This window comes from Mixophyes fleayi, chromosome 2 (genome assembly GCF_038048845.1).
Source record: "Mixophyes fleayi isolate aMixFle1 chromosome 2, aMixFle1.hap1, whole genome shotgun sequence".
Lineage (NCBI taxonomy): Eukaryota > Metazoa > Chordata > Amphibia > Anura > Limnodynastidae > Mixophyes > Mixophyes fleayi.
In genome coordinates, this window is record NC_134403.1 from 197,722,008 (window position 1) to 197,744,199 (window position 22,192).

A 22,192-nucleotide genomic window follows, 5' to 3' on the forward strand; every position below is an offset into this window, starting at 1 on the left:
GTGCAGGTAGGTAGTAGGGTAGTCGGTGGTCTGCGTATAGCAAGTTGTACCACCGCTGTGATGGGAAGAGTTGTACTGGTGCAGGTAGGTAGCGGGGTAGTCGGTGGTCTGCGTATAGCAAGTTGTACCACCGCTGTGATGAGGAATGTCCAGGTGAAGGTAGGTAGCAGGAGAGTCAGTGGTCTGCGTATAGCAAGTTGTACCACTGCTGTGATAGGAGGACTTGTCCAGGTGCTGGTAGGTAGCAGGGAAGTCAGTGGTCTGCGTGTAGCAAGTTGTACCACTGCTGTGAGGAGGAATGAGGACTTGTGCAGGAGAGTGGTGAGGAAACGGCAAACTGTAGCTGTGTGGAAACAGCGCGAGTAGAAAGGAGTTTAGTACAACACACGTAGGTAAGTACAATGAATAGTCTGTCAATATAGTAGCTGGCTCTGCAGCGTGGAGAAGCGGGTCAGCGCGGATATGCAAGTAATAACAAAGTCAATATGATGAGAGCATACCGCAGCTGAGTGAGAAGCTTGTCCGGGTAAACAGGCAATGTAGCATAGACAGTCTATCATAGGTAACTGTACCTTAGTGCAGTAGTCACGTATAGATCAATAGGTATGCAAGTAAACAATAATAGTCAATAGTGGTTATGCATACCAAGTAGAGCAGGAATCAGCTGGGAAGCTGAAGAAGCGATCAGCGGAGTAGACACGCTGTAGCGGGTATGGGAACCACCGTTGAGTAGAGCAGGGAACAGCTTGGAAACTGTAGACGATCAGCTGAGTAGTAATGCTGGAGCGGATATGGGAACCGCCGATGAGTAGAGCTGGAAGCAGCTTAGAAACTGCAGACACGAGTAGAGCTGGAAGCAGCTTGGAAACTGCAGACACGAGTAGCTCACAGGAACACCTATAGAGAATCACTGGGAATGAGACTCCAAGATCAGGAAACTACCTAAGGCTGCAGGTGCCTTAAGTAGGGTGAGGTGATTGATCCATCAATCACCTTAGTGGTCAGGTGTAGTTGTTAACGGGACCTGCGCATGCGCAGTGCGACAGGATGGCGGACGGCCGCGGTTCAACACAGGTGTAAGCGGGAAAGATGGAGAACCACGTACCAGAGTGGAGGCACTCACACTTCGGTGAGTGACATAAGGACACACAAACGAGCAGGAGATGAAGATTGGTAGCAAGAAAGTGTTTTGATACTACTCAGGTGTACTCTAAAAGGGTCTGCCAACGAGTAACGTCATAAGACGCACTCTGTATAATGGGAGTTATGCATAAAGACTCAAAAGATTTACAATGCTTTGGCTACAACTGTATGTACACTGACATATGGCCATTTGTATAATACTTTTTAGTAAAAAGTTAAACTCAGAGATTTTATTGTTGCTAATATTATACTGGAAAACTACCAAGGCAGTCAATCTGATTTAACCTTTTCTTTGTCTTTTAGACCTGTTTGAATTTGAATCCATAGACCTATCGGATTATACAAATGACACAGAATCTGGATCAAAGCCTTTTCTTTTAATAAAGGCAATTTATAATGATGGAGAAAGAGGTGTGTCCCCTATTACAACTTAGCATATACACTTAAAGAAAGATTGATACTGTGAGATTGATTTGTCCTTTATTTCAGGACATGTCCTTTCGTGTTAAAGACGTGCAGAGGTACATGGGGAACTATGAACACGGATGGGAATAAAGTCATCTAATTAATTCTATTTATATAATCTGTGTTTTAAGTGGTTGACAGTTGAATATGGCATCAAATATACATTTCTGATGATTAAACAAAATGTACAGCGCTGTAGGTATTATAGGTGCTAGGAGGATTAAGTAGATAGAATTTCCAAAGTTGCAAAACTGAGTCAGTGGAAAAGAGATTAAATATAAACAAGATTTTAATAAAACACATGAAACACAATAAAATCAATAAGCTGTATTTCAGTAAAAATACATTGACCGACAGAGCCCACACAGAATAAATACACAGAGTAAGTATGCTATTGTGACGATACCAGGTTTATCTGACCCAATGCTACCCACTTCATGCTGGCTGGCCAACCAGGGGTGTCTTCCTATGCCAGGGACGTCTACACAGTACCTTCTAAGATTAGTATAGACACTCAGGCAAATGCAGCTAGAAAATAAAGTAATACATTTGTTGTAGTAAAAACAATCACCTGATTATTATGTACACACAGGAAATAAATGCCAGGCAGGTTTACCACATCATCTGTCCCTTACCCCACTAGCTTAAGGAGCTACAGTCACCTGCATGTCCTGACTTAAAGGCCCATGGAGTTCTTCTCTTAGCTGCAGCTGTAGTCCATTGGTAGAGAATGACAACTCAAAACCAGCTACACTGCACCTCCCATGAATCATTCCTCAGAATGAATTCCCCCCACCCCCCTTCTGGGGTGGGTCCTTATATCTAGGGTCTAATTTCCACAGTATTTTCCCCTCCCTAGTCAAACCCCTGGGTCTGTTCTTCTTAACCATTGGTCAGTGCTGGACTGGGGGGGTTGGAGAAGGGAGTGAAGATGAGCTGTCCTTCCACAGAACAATGAACACTAATTAGTTTTCCCCCTACAGTATCTTGCAACCTGATCCCTACCCATAACCCCCTTGCTTCACTTTAAGGACAATGAATAACAACCTCACTGCCACATCACCAATATACAATAAACAATATACATATTTACAATGAGCTACAATGTCCCCTTATCCACGTGTAATTAGACACTGTAGTTGTAGTCTGTTGAGCTGAGGAAAAAAAGCAAGGGATATAAAAATAACTTGCTATAATTCACATTATGGGAGAAAGGAGGAACAGGAGGGTTACAGTGTTATCACACTCGTTTCGTCACAGCTATACATATAAACAACATACTAATGTCCTGACATCAAAAGGAAATATGCGTGTTTTAGTGTATATCTCTGGATAATTGGACCACTCCCAATTTAAGTGATGATTAAGCACAAATTAGCAAAGAAAAAGTTTTTGTTCTTCTGTGTCTCTTGGTGGACTCCACGGAGTCTAAAGACCATCAATCTCTTAATAGTAGGTGGTCCAGAAGAAAGTCTCTTGAAGTCTCAATCCAATTTACCCAGATGCTGGTGTAATACTTGGCCTTTATGGACAATCCTGCTGGCTGGACATTTTCATGGAGAGACTGAATTCCGCAAATTTCAAATAGATTTAAAATAAATATCTGTATCCGGATGTCACTCATTATTCTGTGTGGGCTTTGTCAGTCAATTTATTTTTACTGAGCTACATATTATTGATTTTATTGTGTTTCATGTGTTTTATTAAATCTTGTTTATATTTACATTTTTTTCCACAGATTCAGTTTTGCAACTTAACTTTATTAATCCTCCTGGCATCTATAATACCTACAGCGCTGTATATTTAGTGTTGTTTCTTACTAGTTTTCCTTGAGGAGTTCACACTCTTATTTACAGCTGCAGCAGGTAACTTAGAGTCAGTTTTAGGTTTTTCAATCTATTAGATTGCTTAAAAATACTCTTTTGAGCACTTGAAGATATTATTTTGGTACATTTCTGATCATATTTGTTGAACAAATTATATGTTTGGAAGAAATAATTATATACATTTTGCAGTATTCAGTAGACACAGTTAATTTACACCATGGGTTCCCAAACTTTTGCAGTTCGCGGCACCCTTAGACTCTCCATAATTTTTTCAAGGCACCCCTCCAAAATAATCACTGAGCAGTCCTGTTTTATAAGTAGTTGGGTCAAAAAATTGTAATAAGTATTTAGATCAGGACAGAAATACTTATTTAGTTGTATGCAAAAATGCCCCCTCTGCATCCAGACACTCTGCCCCCTCTGCATCCAGACACTTTGCCCCCTCTGCATCCAGACACTTTGCCCCCTCTGCATTCAGACACTCTGCCCCCTCTGCATTCAGACACTCTGCCTCCTCTGCATCCAGACACTCTGCCCCCTCTGCATCCAGACACTCTGCATCCAGACACTCTGCCCTCTCTCACGCTTCCCTCTCTGCCCTCTCACGCTGGTCCCCCTCCTCTGCCCCCTCTCACGCTGGTCCCCCTCCTCTGCCCCCTCTCACGCTGGTCCCCCTCCTCTGCCCCCTCTCACGCTGGTCCCCCTCCTCTGCCCCCTCTCACGCTGGTCCCCCTTATCTGCCCCCTCTCACGCTGGTCCCCCCTCCTCTGCCCTCACACGCTGGTTCCCCCTCCTCTGCCCCCTCTCACGCTGATCCCCCCTCCTCTGCCCTCTCTCACGCTGCCCCCCCCTCTGCCCCCTCTCACGCTGGTCCCCCCTTCTCTGCCCTCTCACGCTGGTCCCCCTCCTCTGCCCCCTCTCACGCTGGTCCCCCCTCCTCTGCCCTCTCTCACGCTGGTCCCCCCTCTGCCCTCTCTCACGCTGGTCCCCCCTCCTATCAGATGCCGTACCTGCGCCTCCTCATCACGCAGGGACGAGCGTCTGCTTCCGGGCGTGCGCTCCGTTGCTAAGCAACGGGGACGCTTCTCCCGGCGGCGTAGTGCGCATGCGCGCCCGTCGGCATAGCAACGGGACGCGCTCTGGAGCTTCCTGTCGGCGGTCAGCGCCACTGACCGCCGAATCTCTGCCCACCAATGAGGAGCAGCCACTTCCTATAAATACCTGGCTCTGACACCATTAGGGTGCCAGAGCAACTAGTTATCTAGCCTCCGGCGTTCCTGTGTTATATATATATATCCATATATACCTCCATTACCTGTTTGACTCCTGTTACCGACCCGGCTCTCTCTCTGACCTCGCTCTTGGATCTCCCTGTTGTCCTGCCTTATTCTCCGGTTTGACCTCGGCCTGCTGACTACTCTCCGTCTCCTGAATCTGTACCTTATTGCCCGCTTGGTTCCAGACCCTGCCTGTACGACCACGAATATCTCCGTCATCTCGCAAGTAGCTACCTGGGAGGGCCGCGACCTGCACGTCGTTCGCCGCGAAGTCCAAACCTCCTTGCGGGGGTCCCTGGTGAATACCGGCGGCGTGTTAGACTCCGCGCCTCCTTGTGTAGTTGTGCCAATACTTGCAGGTGTAAATACCTCATTTGTGACAGCTTGCTCTGGCCATGTCAACCGAGATGTCTAACGAACCTTCTGCTCGGGACCTCCTACTTCACTTGGCTCACAGAGTTGAAAAACAGGAGTCTGAGCAGGCGCAGCTGCTTCAATGTATTCAAGGAGTCGCTGCATGCCTCGAGTCTCCAGGCCTCTGTGACATCTGCTCAAATTATTCCCGTGGTGACCTCGGCTCCTGCAGCAACCTCATCCACTCCTGCTGTGGCGTTCACCGCTGCGTTGAAACTTTCGCCGCCGGATAAGTTTGACGGAGAGCCCAAAAGATGTCGAGGATTTCTGAATCAGTGTCTTATCCACTTTGAGTGTAATCCAGCATCCTTTCCCTCGGAACGCATAAAAGTGGCCTTCATTATATCCTTATTGTCCGGACAAGCTCTAGCCTGGGCCTCTCTCCTGTGGGAATGGAATGACCCAATGCTATCTAACGCCTCCACCTTTATCGAGGCCTTTCGGAAGGTCTTTGATGAGCCCGGTCGTATATCTTCTGCTGCCTCCAGTCTCCTAGCCCTCCGCCAGGGATTTTTGACAGTCTGTCAGTACGCTATTCAGTTCTGCACCTTGTCCTCTGAGCTTGCTTGGAACAATGAAGCCTTGGTAGCGACATTTTGGCAAGAGTTGACAGACCGAGTCAAAGACGAGTTAACCTCACGGGAGCTTCCTACAGATTTGGATTCTCTGATCTCCCTATGCAATCGCATAGATCTACATTTCCGAGAGCGTACCCAGGAACGTTCAGCCACCAGACGGACCTCCACTCGCCTTGCTCCCCTGTTACAGAACCCGGTACCTCAGGAGGAGCCAATGCAAATTGGTCGGTCCAGGCTTACCCCAGAGGAACGTCAGCGACGCTTCAAGCAAAACCTGTCACTCACCGGACCGTGAGTGCCTCTTCCCGGACATTTAGGAACCGTGGCCGTCCACCATCCTGAGGGTCTGCGCATGCGCAGCCCTTTTCTATACTTCAGTGTATACCCCTTTAACTTAATTGGCAGATCAGGCAACCTCCCTATATTAAGCACCTGTGGTCACTACCACGTTGCCTGATCTTGGAGTCTCATTCCTCATGAGTCTCTGAAGGTGTTCCTGTATTACTTGTGTATTCAGTGCTGCTGATTCCTATCCGCTGCCTCCGTGCACTACAGTCTTCTACACCACTTCAACGTTATTTTATATCAATGTGACTGTTTGCTCATTGCTATCCGCTGCCTCCGTGCACTCCAGCTTTTACCTCACTCACCTGCTTCTCATCAAGTCTGTTTGCTGATTGCTATCCGCTGCCTCCGTGCACTACAGTCTCCTGCTTGCAACTCGCCTGTGTTTAACATCGTGACTGCCAGCTGACTACTATCCGCTGCCTCTGTGCACTGCAGTCTCCTGCTTGCAACTCGCCTGTGTTTAACATCGTGACTGCCAGCTGACTGCTATCCGCTGCCTCTGTGCACTGCGGTCTCCTGCTTGCAGCTCGCCTGTGTTTAACATCGTGGCTGCCGGCTGGCTGCTATCCGCTGCCTCTGTGCACTTCAGTCTCCTGCTTGCAACTCGCCTGTGTTCAACATCGTGACTGCCGGCTGATTACTATCCGCTGCCTCCGTGCACTGCACTCTCGTCTCGTCGTTGCTGTGCCTTCCTGGAGACTGCCGCTTTTCATTGCCATCTGCTTCACTTCGTGATCTACAGCTCCTGCCCTGCGCTGCACTCCTGTTTTCCATCGCTGTTGGTTCCTGTGGTTGCTACTGGTTACCTCCGTGTGCCGCTGAGTCCTGCCGCTGTGGTCAGCGCTATCGTCCATCTCCTGCTGATCCACTCTCCACGCCTTCACGTGTCCTTGTCCATACAGTTCCTTGTGTATCATTACCTCAGTATTACCAGTGTTGCTAGTCATAGACTTTCCTGAGCATCTCATCGGTCATCATTTCATGTTCCGTGATCACCCAGCTACCAGAGTACCCTATTACCATCTACATTGCTCTGGTAAGCCTAAGATCTGGTGATCCCTGGGTAAAGACTCCTAGTGCCCGTGACAGTAAGATCAGGCCATGACAGACCCAGATTCGGAACCAACAGCTATAGAGATGCTGCGGTATCTGGTTACCCGTATGGAACAACAAGATGTTCGTCAACAACAGTTGCTGCAATGTTATCAGACTTTAGTCGCCCAAGTAACTTCTGTGCCAAAGGTAGCAGCCACTGTTGATCCTTCTGTGTCGTCATCTTCTTCCCCTGTGCCATCCCAGGTGTCTACTGCTTCCACGCTACACCTGCCTACTCCGTCAAAATATGATGGAGACCCCAAAACCTGTAGGGGTTTTCTTACTCAATGCTCAGTTCATTTTGAGCTCCAACCTCAAAATTTTTCTACCCATCGTTCCAGAGTGGCCTATCTTATTTCATTGTTTTCTGGACAAGCTCTCGCATGGGCTTCCCCTCTGTGGGAAAGAAACGATCCATTGTTACAGGATAGTGCCGAGTTTATTTCCACGTTCCGAAGTGTATTCGATGAACCAGGTCGTGTTATTTCCGCTGCATCTAGCATTCTCCGTCTTCGCCAAGGATCTCGCACTGTGGCTCAGTACGTCATTCGATTTAGGATCTTAGCCTCTGAACTTCAGTGGAACACTGAAGCACTAGTTGCCGCCTTCTGGCAGGGGCTTTCCGATAAAATTAAAAACGCACTGACTTCACAAGAACTACCCTCCTCTTTAGAAGATTTGATCTCTCTTTGCCATCGGGTAGACCTGAGGTTTCGTGAAAGAGAACCTGAGAAAACAACTTCGGTTAAAACACCTCTTCTCTCAAATCCTCAATTTCACCCAGCTTCATCTCCGGGGATACCCATGGAGATAGGTCGCTCCAAATTAACTTTAGAGGAGAGGGACCGAAGAATAAAGAATAGACTTTGTATCTATTGTGCCGATTCTACGCATATGCTCAATTCTTGTCCCAGGAAATGCCGGGCTCTAACCAATACTGGGGAGATAAGGTTAGGGTTCCTGGAGTCCTCGCCATCTTCTACGAAATTAAAAGCCTGCACTTTTGATGTTACGATTTCCTCTGCTACTAAAACCTTTGAGTCACAGGCATTGATTGATTCCGGAGCAGCAGGAAATTTTATTTCCAAATCATTAGTAAATCAATGGTCCCTACCAGTGATTACTTTGAGAACACCGATTACTGTGACTGCTATGGATGGATCACGTCTCATCAATGGTCTCATCACCCAGAGTACGTCTCCAGTAAGGCTTCAGATTGGTGGGTTACACCATGAAGAGATTTCGTTTTTAATTCTTCCTGTTACGACAAGTCCGATTGTCCTAGGCCTTCCATGGCTTCAGTGTCATTCTCCCCAGATTGACTGGCGCACTTCTCAAGTTATATCTTGGGGAGCTGAATGTCATCATCGTTGCCTCTCTCAAGTGGTTTCATTCAAAAGACAGCATTCGTCTATTCCACCAGGGCCTCCTCCACAGGATCCTTCATCTACGGATCTGTGTGATAAGGTTCAGTCTGAACGCCGTCCTCCTCATCGGGCGTTCGTGACGTCATCGGACGTTGAAGATGGATCTCAGGAGTCATCTTCAAAAAGTCTAGTGCTGGTGGTTCACGGTCACCATCCGTCTTTTCCGGAATTTCCTGCCCTCCCGCCCACCCAAGTTCCTGCGGTGGAAACTGTTTGTCAGACCTTTAAAAATATCTGGTCTCAGGTCAGAACCTGTTTAAAGAAGACATCTGTCAAATATAAATCTTTCGCTGATAAGAAGAGGCGGGCTATTCCACCACTAAAAATTGGAGATCGTGTCTGGTTATCCACAAAAAATATTCGTTTGAAGGTTCCATCCATGAAATTCGCCCCTCGTTTTATTGGTCCATATAGGATCATTCAAGTTATCAATCCAGTATGTGTGAAACTCCTTCTTCCTAAGAGTCTTCGGATTTCTAATGCCTTCCATGTATCTTTGCTCAAACCTCTTATTATCAACCGTTTTTCAACTCCTCCCTCAGCTCCGCAGCCAGTTCAAGTCCATCAGGAGGAGGATTTTGAGATTACCGAGGTACTAGATGCAAAAATTTCGCGAGGAGTCCTCCACTTCCTCGTTCATTGGAAGGGCTTTGGTCCTGAGGAGCGCTCTTGGATCAAAGCTGAAGATCTTAATGCTCCTGCCCTTTTGAAGAAGTTTTACTCCAAAAATCCGGACAAGCCCGGTTCCAGGCGTTCTGTGCCCACCTTTAAAAGGGGGGGTACTGTCACTCACCGGACCGTGAGTGCCTCTTCCCGGACATTTAGGAACCGTGGCCGTCCACCATCCTGAGGGTCTGCGCATGCGCAGCCCTTTTCTATACTTCAGTGTATACCCCTTTAACTTAATTGGCAGATCAGGCAACCTCCCTATATTAAGCACCTGTGGTCACTACCACGTTGCCTGATCTTGGAGTCTCATTCCTCATGAGTCTCTGAAGGTGTTCCTGTATTACTTGTGTATTCAGTGCTGCTGATTCCTATCCGCTGCCTCCGTGCACTACAGTCTTCTACACCACTTCAACGTTATTTTATATCAATGTGACTGTTTGCTCATTGCTATCCGCTGCCTCCGTGCACTCCAGCTTTTACCTCACTCACCTGCTTCTCATCAAGTCTGTTTGCTGATTGCTATCCGCTGCCTCCGTGCACTACAGTCTCCTGCTTGCAACTCGCCTGTGTTTAACATCGTGACTGCCAGCTGACTACTATCCGCTGCCTCTGTGCACTGCAGTCTCCTGCTTGCAACTCGCCTGTGTTTAACATCGTGACTGCCAGCTGACTGCTATCCGCTGCCTCTGTGCACTGCGGTCTCCTGCTTGCAGCTCGCCTGTGTTTAACATCGTGGCTGCCGGCTGGCTGCTATCCGCTGCCTCTGTGCACTTCAGTCTCCTGCTTGCAACTCGCCTGTGTTCAACATCGTGACTGCCGGCTGATTACTATCCGCTGCCTCCGTGCACTGCACTCTCGTCTCGTCGTTGCTGTGCCTTCCTGGAGACTGCCGCTTTTCATTGCCATCTGCTTCACTTCGTGATCTACAGCTCCTGCCCTGCGCTGCACTCCTGTTTTCCATCGCTGTTGGTTCCTGTGGTTGCTACTGGTTACCTCCGTGTGCCGCTGAGTCCTGCCGCTGTGGTCAGCGCTATCGTCCATCTCCTGCTGATCCACTCTCCACGCCTTCACGTGTCCTTGTCCATACAGTTCCTTGTGTATCATTACCTCAGTATTACCAGTGTTGCTAGTCATAGACTTTCCTGAGCATCTCATCGGTCATCATTTCATGTTCCGTGATCACCCAGCTACCAGAGTACCCTATTACCATCTACATTGCTCTGGTAAGCCTAAGATCTGGTGATCCCTGGGTAAAGACTCCTAGTGCCCGTGACAAAACCTTTGCTTATATTGCGGGGATCCTGGTCATACCTTATCTTCTTGCACCAAAAGACCGGGAAACGCCTCCTCCTAGTCGGTGGCAGGGAGGCCGACTTAGGAGTTGGAGTTACTACTCCCTACACCGTTTCTGGCACTGATTGCCTCATGCCCATCTCCTTGGACACACCTGTCGGCCCCTTCGAGACCTTAGCCTTTGTGGACTCCGGCTCTGCCGGGAATTTCATCTCTGCCACTCTGGCATCGCAACTCCAATTAAGAACACAAAAATTGCCTCAGCCGTTATTTCTCACCGGGGTGGATGGGAATCGGATCTCCAACTGGTCAGTTTCCCATATCTGCTCTCCTATCCGGTTGATGGTAGGGGTACTACATTCTGAAGTCATCGAGTTCTTGGTTCTCCCTCGTTATGTTAATACAGTTATTCTAGGATTACCTTGGCTCAAGCTTCACTCACCCCAATTTGATTGGAATCGTGTGATGGTTACCTCTTGGGGCCCACAATGTTTCAAGTCCTGCCTCTCTGGCCTGAGACCTGGCCACTCCTCTCTCCCATGTCGCCTGACATCTCCTCAGATTGAACTACCATCTGCATATCTCTCCTACCAAGATGTATTCTGCAAGGCCGCTGCCGAGGCTCTACCTCCTCACCGTCCCTGGGATTGCTCCATTGAATTATTACCAGACAAACCTCTCCCTAAAGGCAGAATCTACCCTTTATCTCTTCCCGAGAACTCTGCTATGTCTACTTATATATATCTGAGAATCTACAGCGTGGATTCATTAGGAAGTCCACTTCCCCCGCGGGCGCGGGATTTTTCTTTGTTATGAAAAAAGATGGCTCCTTACGGCCTTGTATTGATTACCGGCGACTGAATGCCATCACCGTTAAGAACAGATACCACTCATCTCTGAACTGTTTGATAGGATAGCAGGATCAAAGATCTTCACTAAACTAGATCTGCGGGGCGCGTATAACCTCATTCGTATACGCTCTGGAGACGAGTGGAAGACCGCTTTCTGCACCAAAGAGGGTCACTTTGAGTATCTTGTGATGCCTTTCGGATTGTGCAACGCTCCTGCTGTTTTTCAGTCCTTTATTAACGAAATTTTTCAAGACCTCCTCTATGTTTCTGTAGTAGCTTACCTTGACGACATCTTAATATTCTCTTCAGACTTGACCAGTCATCGTGGTCATGTAAGGGAGGTCCTCTCTCGTTTACGAGCAAATAAGCTCTATTGCAAACTCGAGAAATGTGTTTTTGAGATGCCACAGATTCCCTTCCTGGACTACATAGTATCGGGGGCCGGTCTGCAGATGGATCCTGTGAAGTTATCCGCAATCCTCAAGTGGCCTAGACCTATGGGACTGAAAGCTATTTAGAGATTTATTGGCTTTGCCAACTATTACCGGCAGTTCATACCGCAATTTTCCTCCATCATCGCGCCTATCACCGCTCTGACCAGAAAACCAGCTAACCCCCAGGTTTGGTCTCCGGAGGCTGTCACCGCTTTTGAAGTCCTTAAGAAAGCCTTCTCTTCTGCTTCTGTGCTTGCTCAACCGGATCAAAACAGACCATTCCTAGTCGAAGCTGACGCTTCTTCTGTTGGTGTCGGGGCAGTTCTGTCGCAAGAGGCTATTTCTGGGAGACTTTTACCCTGTGGGTTCTTCTCTAGAAGGTTCTCTCCCTCTGAATCTAACTACGGCATTGGAGATAAAGAGTTACTTGCAGTAAAATCTGCACTTGAGGAATGGCGTCATCTTCTGGAGGGTGCTCTCTACCCGGTTACTGTTATTACCGATCACAAGAACCTCATCTACCTTCGGGATGCCCGGTGTCTAAATCCCCGTCAAGCCAGATGGTCCTCATTTTTTGCCCGGTTTAATCTAAAACTCACCTACCGTGCTGGTTCTCTGAAATCCAAGGCCGATGCTCTTTCTCGTTCTTTTGACATCTCTGACACTCCACCCTCAGTAGAACCTCCACCAGTCTTAGAACCTTCATGTATTGTGGATATCACTCGTACACCTCCTGTCGGTTGTTCCTTCCTGGAGCCACACCTACGCTTAAAGGCACTCCATTGGGCACATGCCTCAAAATTCGCTGGTCATGCCGGTACAGAGAAGACTCTCTCACTGCTTTCTCGACATTACTGGTGGCCCACTGTCCGTACAGATGTTAGGGAGTTCGTAGCCTCATGCACTACTTGTGCTCAGAATAAAGTACCTAGACAACTTCCCGCAGGACTGTTACAACCTCTCCCAATTCCTGATCTTCCATGGTCTAGCATCTCGATGGACTTCATCACTGATTTGCCACCCAGTAATGGCTACAACACTATTTGGGTCACAGTGGACAGATTCTCCAAGATAGCCCATTTCGTTCCACTAAAGGGTCTTCCAACCGCATCTAAGCTAGCACAAATCTTTATTAAAGAGATCTTTCGCCTCCACGGTTGTCCTCAGGAAATAATCTCTGACCGTGGCGTCCAGTTTATTTCTCGCTTCTGGAGAGCCTTTTGCAAGGATCTAGGTATTGGTCTTAAATTCTCCTCTGGCTATCACCCACAGACCAACGACCAGACGGAGCGAGTAAATCAAGACTTAGAATTATTTCTACGTTGCTTTTCCTCACACAACCAATCCAATTGGAGTCTTCTGCTGCCTTGGGCCGAATTTGCACACAACAACCATAATCATTCTTCTTATGGATATTCTCCCTTCTTCACTGTGTATGGGACCCATCCTATTCTTACCCAGTTTTCCTCCCCACCCTCCGCGGTTCCTGCCGCCCATGCCATGACTCAAGATATGGCTAAACTATGGACTTCCACGAAACAGAATCTTCTAAGATCCGGACATCAGTATAAGTCTTCCGCTGACCACCATAGAAGACTGGTGCCAGTTCTCCAGGTTGGGGACAAAGTGTGGTTGTCCACTCAGAACCTGAAACTACGGGTTCACTCCATGAAACTTGCACCTCGCTTTATTGGATCTTTTTCGGTGACTCAAGTAATTAATTCAGTTACTGTCAGACTCCAACTCCCTCCAGCGCTGAAGATTCACAACATCTTCCATATCTCCCTCCTCAAACCTTTGGTACTCAACAAATTTCATCATACCACTTCTGTTCCTCAAGCCATTCCAACTGCTATGGGCGATGAATATAAGGTTAGTCAAGTCCTTGCTGAACGTAAGATCAGAGGACGCTATCAGTACCTGGTACACTGGAAGGGCTTCAGCCCGGAGGAGAGATCTTGGGTTTTTAAGGAAGATCTGCATGCCCCAAAACTGTTGGCCGCCTTCCTTAAGCGACGCCCTGGACCCGATGTTCTCCCCAATTGTGAGGAGGGGGGTACTATCAGACGCCGTCCCTGCGCCTCCTCATCACGCAGGGACGAGCGTCTGTTTCCGGCCGTGCGCCCCGTTGCTATGCAACGGGGACGCTTCTCCCGGCAACGGGATGCACTCTGGAGCTTCCTGTCGGCGGTCAGCACCACTGACCGCCGAATCACTGCCCACCAATGAGGAGCAGCAACTTCCTATAAATACCTGGCTCTGACACCATTAGGGTGCCAGAGCAACTAGTTATCTAGCCTCCGGCGTTCCTGTGTTATATATATATATATATATATATATATATATATATATATCCATATATACCTCCATTACCTGTTTGACTCCTGTTACCGACCCGGCTCTCTCTCTGACCTCGCTCTTGGATCTCCCTGATGTCCTGCCTAATACTCCGGTTTGACCTCGGCCTGCTGACTACTCTCCGTCTCCTGCATCTGTACCTTATTGCCCGCTTGGTTCCAGACCCTGCCTGTACAACCACGAATATCTCCGTCATCTCGCAAGTAGCTACCTGGGAGGGCCGCGACCTGCACGTCGTTCGCCGCAAAGTCCAAACCTCCTTGCAGGGGTCCCTGGTGAATACTCCGCGCCTCCTTGTGTAGTTGTGCCAATACTTGCAGGTGTAAATACCTCATTTGTGACACCTCCTCTGCCACGCTGGTCCCCCGTCCCCTGTCACGCTGTCCCCCGTCCTCTGTCACTCTGTTCCCGCGTCCTCTGTCCCCTCTGCTGCGCACCAGCCATAGAAGAAACAAACAACACAAAAACTTTCCAATCCGCGTGGCGCCGGGACTCAGCATCCACCTCTCTCACGCAGCTTGTCACTGAATATCGACATTCAGTGATAAGCTGCGTGAGAGACGATGATGCCGGGTCCCGGCGCCGCGCGTATTAAGTTTTTGTGTTGTTTGTTTTTGGCACCCCTGTGACAGCGCCGCGGCACCCCTGGGAGCCGCGGCGCACACTTTGGGAACCGCCGATCTACACTGAAATTAACTCCACTGATGGAAAATATAAGCAATAGGTAAAAGAAACTTTGCTTTGAATCTGTTACTTGTGTGTAGGTCATTCATATTTTGTCTGCTAAATGTGCTACACCAACCTCATGGTTACAGATTCATTATAAATTTATTTAAACTGAATTTGTTTTGGTATGTTACTTAAATATATAATAATCTTACAATCTACTGTTACATACAGATTATTGGTAAATGCCAAATTAATATAATACAATATTATTGATCTCCTGGTAGCCTGCCAAATTTGGTTGTAGTGAGCAGTGTGTGTGTGGGGGGTGGAGGGGTGGGAGGGAATTAGGGATCAGGCTATTATCCTTTTAAACTCACTTGACAGAGGTTGGCTTAATTCTTGAGAATGTATATTTATATTTCCACAATGTAACCTGTAGGGTATACACAGTTTGCTGCAAACCACTTCATGAAAAGCTGTTGCATAGGTTGTTTGAAACCCCAGGGACATATAGAAAATCATGTGGCTTTAGGCAGGTTTTGTGCACTTGTGTATACTGCTGTCATGCACTGATTATGATTTCCTATAGAAACCAGTTGTAATCAGAGAGGAAAATGGAGCCTTTAGATTCACTTTTAAAAAAAAAAATAAAAAAAAAATACAAATGATTCTATTTAAAAAATACATATTGTACATTTTTATGTAATGTTAGCCTTTAAACGTTATAATCCCTTGCTTCCAATTGTTTTTTGGCACATCACTGTAGTTGTACAGATAACATCCTCTGAAAATAATATTATGTCCCTCAAAGTACCATTTTACTGTTTGGTTCTGAGATTCAGGCATGAGAAATCTAATTATTTTTAGTATATTAAAAAAAACAAAATTATGTCTAGTTCATTGATACTTTGGGTTGATGTACATTAATATAACAAAATAAATTATTTCAATTCTATCTATTATAAAAGAGTTATCTTTTTTTTAAGCTCCCCAAGCACTTGGATGGACAAATGTCAGTGCTTTTGAACAGGATACAAGAAGCACTCAAGAAGTATGGAAACCCAGGGAGTTCTCATCACTATTATCATTACATCCTGGGAAAGAGCCAGACAGTATTAATGAGAGCACTCCAGGTATCAGCAGATCAGGTAATTAAGAAATAGACTAGGTTGATTACCAGGAACATGGAAGTGCACATGACATTGTCAATGACAAATAAAATATGTAATAAAATTATCTAACTGCTATATACATTAATTTTCTCAACAAAGAGTGATCATTTGTTCATTAACCTTCCCTTATTTGTTTCAAAAACTGTTTTTAATTTTTAACATCTATGTTTCAGTTTAATATTTTAATTAATTAAAAACTTATAATAGAGCATTTATGAGGTCAGGCACTGATGTTGGATGAGAAGGCCTGGCTCGCAATCTCTCATTGATCCCGCTCTGTGATTTTACGTGATCTTGCTTGACTTTGTTTCCTGGATTAACCCTTGTGCTGCTGACTTCTGTGTGTATCCGACATGGAATGTTTATTGACTACAATTTTTGGCTTACTCCTGTACTACCTTTCCTCCGTTAACATGACCCAGCTTTTCTTTTTACCACGCTTTCTGGATCATCCTTGCACTGCACATCCTAGTGTGCATCTGACCCGTGGAAGCTGTTATCGATGCAAAAGCGGGACCAACTTCATATTAAAGTATATGTATTTGAATAAAATGTCATTACAGTCCCTGCTGGTTTAATGGTCAAGCGTCTGAAAACTTTTGTCCATATATTGTATGTTATTAAGTGTACAAATATTTAAGCACCAATACAGCCTTAAACCACTGATATTTACAACATTAGAGTGGTACATTAGAACCAGCATCTGTGTATGTGTCAAATAACTGAATTAATAACTTAATAATATATCCTAGGATCACATGATTCAAGTATTACGCTAACAGTGTATGACCCAACAAAGGAAAATCAAAACAGAATAAATAATTTAACAGTAGAAAAGAGGTAAGATTTCAAATACTTTTTTTAAACACATTTGTTAGCTCAGACAAAAACGTATTTGTGTAACTGTTCATAGCTAAGAAAAACGTGGCAAATTCATTAGAGTACGGAATGTACCTATTTTGTCATTCTAAATCTAAATCACATAAAATTATAATAGCAAAGTTTAACTAGCATTAGTGATTATGAAGTCCAGCCAAGTGCTCCAAATTCATTGTGTCTATCCTCTCATTTTGATAAATAGTTTCTTCTACATTTCTTTTTTTATGGTAAAACAAAAGAATGTAATATAATTGTTAGATGCCCAATAATAAATCTATTTATAGTTATATGCCCACTTAACCTATCTATTTATGTTTAGGAATGTAACAGAATTTAACCTATCTATACCGCCCTGGGTGCAGCATAATGAATCAACTTCATTGCCACATCCCTCAGATTTGCAGGAGCCCTTTGACTTATACATTGATGCTTTGCATTATATACCTGACTGTGCCACTATAACTAAGGTGAGTGCATATATGTATAGTGTGAAAGTTGATGCCTTATTCTCTACTAATATTTTTAATGAAATTTCCTTATAGCAACAGAGTTACTAAAATGTGAAAAATTAGTTTTTTGCATAAAAAATGATACTGACATTTAAATGCCTGTGACTTTTTTGCCACAGATATTATATACCGTTGCAAGGCATCTAAAGGACATTTTATTAATATTGTGGTACTTTTTCAAGGTGCTCTGCGATAGACACTCCCTCTTCAGTGTTGGAGAGAGAGAATCTCCAACCTTGATGCTGAGAGGTGAGATTCCCCAACCAAGCAATCCCAGTAATTGTACACTTTTTTAACAAATAGCTTTTATTATAGGGTTATAGGTAAAGAATTGGAAGGTGACACGAAGGTATTTCATAGGGCATGGTAAGGGATTACACAAGCAGAATATATTGGAATAAATATAATAATCATTTACATTACAGAACCTTAATTAAGAGTCATTGTACTCTATCTAGTTCTTGTGCCAAATTTTTAATAGTCAAGGTAGTAAAGGGTCCATCTGAACTCAGTAGGTACCTGTAGTAACAGTGCAGTAATTTTCAGAACTTACTATGTTTTACACAATCAATAGAATGTACTTCAGTACAAGTGAGTGTAATTTAACTTATCTGTCATACTGGCCAAATCCTAGGTGAAAGACCTTGGGGTAAATGTATGAACCTCCGGATTCTTCAACTCCGGCGAGTTCAGCGTCTTCAGCGCTTAAAGCTTCCCTTTACAAGGCAGCGCCGCTTTAAATTTAAGCGCTGAAGACGCTGAACTCGCTGCAGTTGAAGAATCCGGAGGTTCATACATTTACCCCCTTGTCTTTTTGTGAAGTGTGATGTGTCCTGAGATCCAGACCTGTGCCTCTGGTTGTTCCCTTGAGTATGGATGTCCTCACAATATGTTTCTCCTTTCTTTTATGACTGCTGTATTCGTCTTAATCCTCTACCTCTGTACTACAATAGACTGTTCACTATACCTACTATCTACTTAGAATTTCCCTAATGTCACGAGTCACAGGAACTGAAGGACACTTGCTGATATTTGCGCTGCTAAGCTAGGAGGCGCGAAGTCAAAACACGCCATCGGCCTTTGCCAGGGATTCCTTTCCTGCAGGGAGTTTGGAGTTTGCTGCAAGGGACGTGCAGGTTGCAGCCCTCCAAGTTAGCTATCAGCGGAGTGGATGGTGAACAGACGTGGTCCTGCAGGCAGAGGTCAAACCTTACTGGCAAACGTGGTATCAAAGGACAAGGCAAATCGGAGTCAGCAAGCCAAAAGTCAGATACAGTGGGAGCAATCAGGCCAAAGAGAGATCCAGAAGCATAACCAGGGGAAGCTGGGTCGGTTCACAGGTGGTCAGTCAGAGAGCAGGGAAGCAGGCTGGAACACTGGAGCATAGGAAGACCTAGATACTTTGGCATATACCTAATGTTAGAGGCAGGTTTAAATAGTGGAGCCCATTCCCTGATTGGTGGCAGTGGAGGCAGCAGCACGTACAGCTGACCACCGACAGGAAGTGTAGAGAAGCGTCCCGTTGATAGGAAACGGAGATGCGAGCGGACACACATGCGCACAGCAATGAAATGATCTTGAAGAAAGAGAACAGTGTCCTGCCGCCTGTCACGGAATTGCAGAGATGGCCGCTAACCGGTATTGGCGCAACTGAACAGGGAGGCGCGGAGTATTCACCAGGGACGCCCGCAAGGGTGTTTGGGCTTAGCTGCAGAGGGTACGCAGGTCACGGTTCTCCAAGACAGTAACCGGTGTAGCGACAGTAGCAGACAGGCGTAGTCAGGCAATCCAGGTCTGAGCCAACCAAGCAGTGCAGTACAGAGGGAGGATCCAGAGAGAGAAGAGGTCAAGCCAAATAGTCAAACCAGCCGGGCAGTGAGGTACCAAAAACAAAACACAGGAGAGTAGTCACAGGAAGCCGAGTCAGAACTGAAAAACACACTGGATCAGAAGTTCAGGAAATGCTGGAGCAGGAGTGAACCAATACTCTGGCACTAGACATGTGTCAGAGGCTGCTTTATATAATCTAAGGTGCCTCCTGATTGGGTTAGGGAGATTTTGGTGGTCAGACATGCTGGCTGCAGATAGGTGAGCAGAGAAAGCGTCCCGCTGCTAGGCAACAGGACGTGGTTGCTGAGAAGGTGCAGGCGTCTGTCTCCTGAACCAAGTGTCAGTGCGGGGACGGCGCCTGACAGTACCCCCCTCCCCTGAAGAAGAGGAGTTGGAAATCTGGTTCTTCAAAAACTTTGAAAGCAGATGAGGGGCATGTAGGTCTTTCTTATCCACCCAGGACCTTTCTTCAGGACCATAACCCTTCCAGTGGACGAGGAACTGAGTCTTACCACAAATGGATCGGGATTTCAAGATGCGCTCAATCTCATATTTGTTGCCCAAGGCTGTCTTCATGGGAGGAGGCGGAGGCTGAAGGTTGGAGAATTCATTAAGAACCAAAGGTTTTAATAAGGAAATTTGAAATGAGTTATGCACACGGAGTGAAGGAGGTAGATGGAGCTCATATGTAACCGCATTAATAATTTGAGCAATGCGGAAGGGACCAATGTATCTGGGAGCGAATTTCATTAAAGGTAGCTTGAGCCTGAAATTACGCGTGGACAGCCATACCTTGTCCCCAACGTGAAGAACTGGAATCTTCCTACGGTGACGATCAGCAAAGTGTTTATGCCGTTCCGAGGACTGTAAAAGTTTAGATCGTACCCGAGTCCAAATCTTCGAATAGTCACCGACCATCTCTTGAGCTGCAGGTACCGATGCACTGGGAACTTCTGAAAAGGTAGGAAGCATGGTGTCACGGGCACTAGGAGTCTTGCCCAGGATTTCACCAGATGACTGGGCTTACCAGAGTCGTGAAGTTTACACAACGGTCCTCTGATAGCGGGGTGACTAGCGGAACAGATATCACAGCAGATGGAGAGAGAATGCCAGTAAATAATAGGAAAGTCTATGACTTGCAGCAATATATGGTCAATGAATCAGCCTCTAGCTGATATAGAGGAAAGGCAGATTTGAACACGGAGATCAGGATGGACGTGAGTAGATGCAGGGAGGTGCAGGGAAGTCAGTGGTCTACGTACAGCAAGTTGTACCACTGCTTATGGTGAAGAGACTTGTCCAGGTGCAGGTAGGTAGCGGGGAAGTCAGTGGTCTGCGTATAGCAAGTTGTACCACTGCTTATGGTGAGAAGACTTGTCCAGGTGCAGGTAGGTAGCGGGGAAGTCAGTGGTCTGCGTATAGCAAGTTGTACCACTGCTTATGGTAAGAAGACTTGTCCAGGTGCAGGTAGGTAGCGGGGAAGTCAGTGGTCTGCGTATAGCAAGTTGTACCCTGCTTAATAGGTGAGGATGTGTACAAGTGTTGATAAGTGGAAGCATACAAAGATAATAGGATGCAGACACTGAGAGCACAGAGGAACTTGATCCCAATAGGTATGCAGCGTATCCAACAAAGTCTATATAACGGTATGTGTGGCACTGCTTGGTAGAGACTTGCTCAGCACAGATATGCAGGCCAATAATGGATAGTCAATCACAGTTATGCATATAACGACTGAGTAGTACGGTAATTCCAAACAGGTATGCAGCGTAACAATAACAGTCTATAGCAAGTATGGATACTGCTGCTGAGCGTGGAGACTAGTCCTAGCGGATATGCAGAGTAAACGTAGAAAGTCAATAACAGATTGGCATACTGCTATTCAGTAGAACAGTCTGTCCACAGGGAGATGCAGGAACTGCAGAGACGCTGGACAGCAGAGACGAGTGTAGGAACCACAGGTGAGTAGATCCGGTAATCAGAGTCCAGCTGAGGACAAAAGCAGGAAACAGGAGACTGTAGCAGGTATGGAAACCAGCGATGAGTAGCACAGGGAATCCACAGGATCTGAAGACACTAGTAGTACACAGGAGATAGTGGCGGGTATGGAAACCAGCAATGAGTAGATCAGGAATCAGCAGGAAACTGAAGACACTAGTAGAACACAGGGAACACCTTCAGAGACTCACAGGGAATGAGACTCCAAGATCAGGCAATGAGGTAATGCACATGCGCAGACCATCAGGATGGCGGACGGCCGCGGTTCAGGATAGGTGCCGGCAGTAAGGCTAGTGAGCCACGCACCAGCACAGAGGCTCTCACGGTCCAGTGAGTGACATATGGGATGTCTGCCAAAAATGGTAAAGAAGGGAGATGTTCCAGAAGATTCATGTTCATAGATATTATGTGAAAATTCTGCCCAAGGTAATTAATAACTGCAGGAGGATAAGTGAGGAACGTCTCCAAATCCTGATTGACCAGCTCAGTCTGACCATTGGTCTGGGGATGGTATCCCGATGAGAATTTTAGCTTAATTCCTAGATTGCTGCAAAAGGATCTCCAGAATCTTGAAATGAATTGTACACCTCTGTCAGAGATGATCTCAATGGGGCAACCGTGAATCTGAAAAATATTCTTAATGAAAAGAGTGGCTAGATCAGCAGCGGATAGTAATTTCTTGAGAGGGACAAAATGTGCCCATTTGGAAAAACGATCGACCACCACCCAAATAGTATTGAAGCCATGACTATTGGGGAGATCAGTAAAAAAAAACATGCTGATGCTTGCCCAAGGTGAGTCTGGAACCGGGAGTGGAAGAAGAAGCCTTGCTGGTGGATGACTAGGTGTCTTGTGACGGGCACATACACCGCAAGCTGCAACATACTTGTGAACATCAGCACTCAAGGTTGGCCACCAATAGCTGTAGGACAAAAGAGCAATAGTCTTCTTAACACC

At 46.2% G+C, this 22,192-nt stretch overlaps 1 protein-coding gene across 1 annotated transcript in view; it reads left to right on the top strand.

Moving 5' to 3' along the window:
* Nucleotides 1-22,192, top strand: part of LOC142139886 (uncharacterized) — a 296,204-nt gene that overhangs the window by 101,956 nt on the left and 172,056 nt on the right. Inside the window, exons 11-14 of the mRNA XM_075197746.1 lie at nucleotides 1,447-1,554; nucleotides 15,834-15,995; nucleotides 16,772-16,859; nucleotides 17,218-17,365. Of these exons, the coding sequence (XP_075053847.1) occupies nucleotides 1,447-1,554; nucleotides 15,834-15,995; nucleotides 16,772-16,859; nucleotides 17,218-17,365 (506 nt within the window). The remainder of the gene's footprint in view (nucleotides 1-1,446; nucleotides 1,555-15,833; nucleotides 15,996-16,771; nucleotides 16,860-17,217; nucleotides 17,366-22,192) is intronic.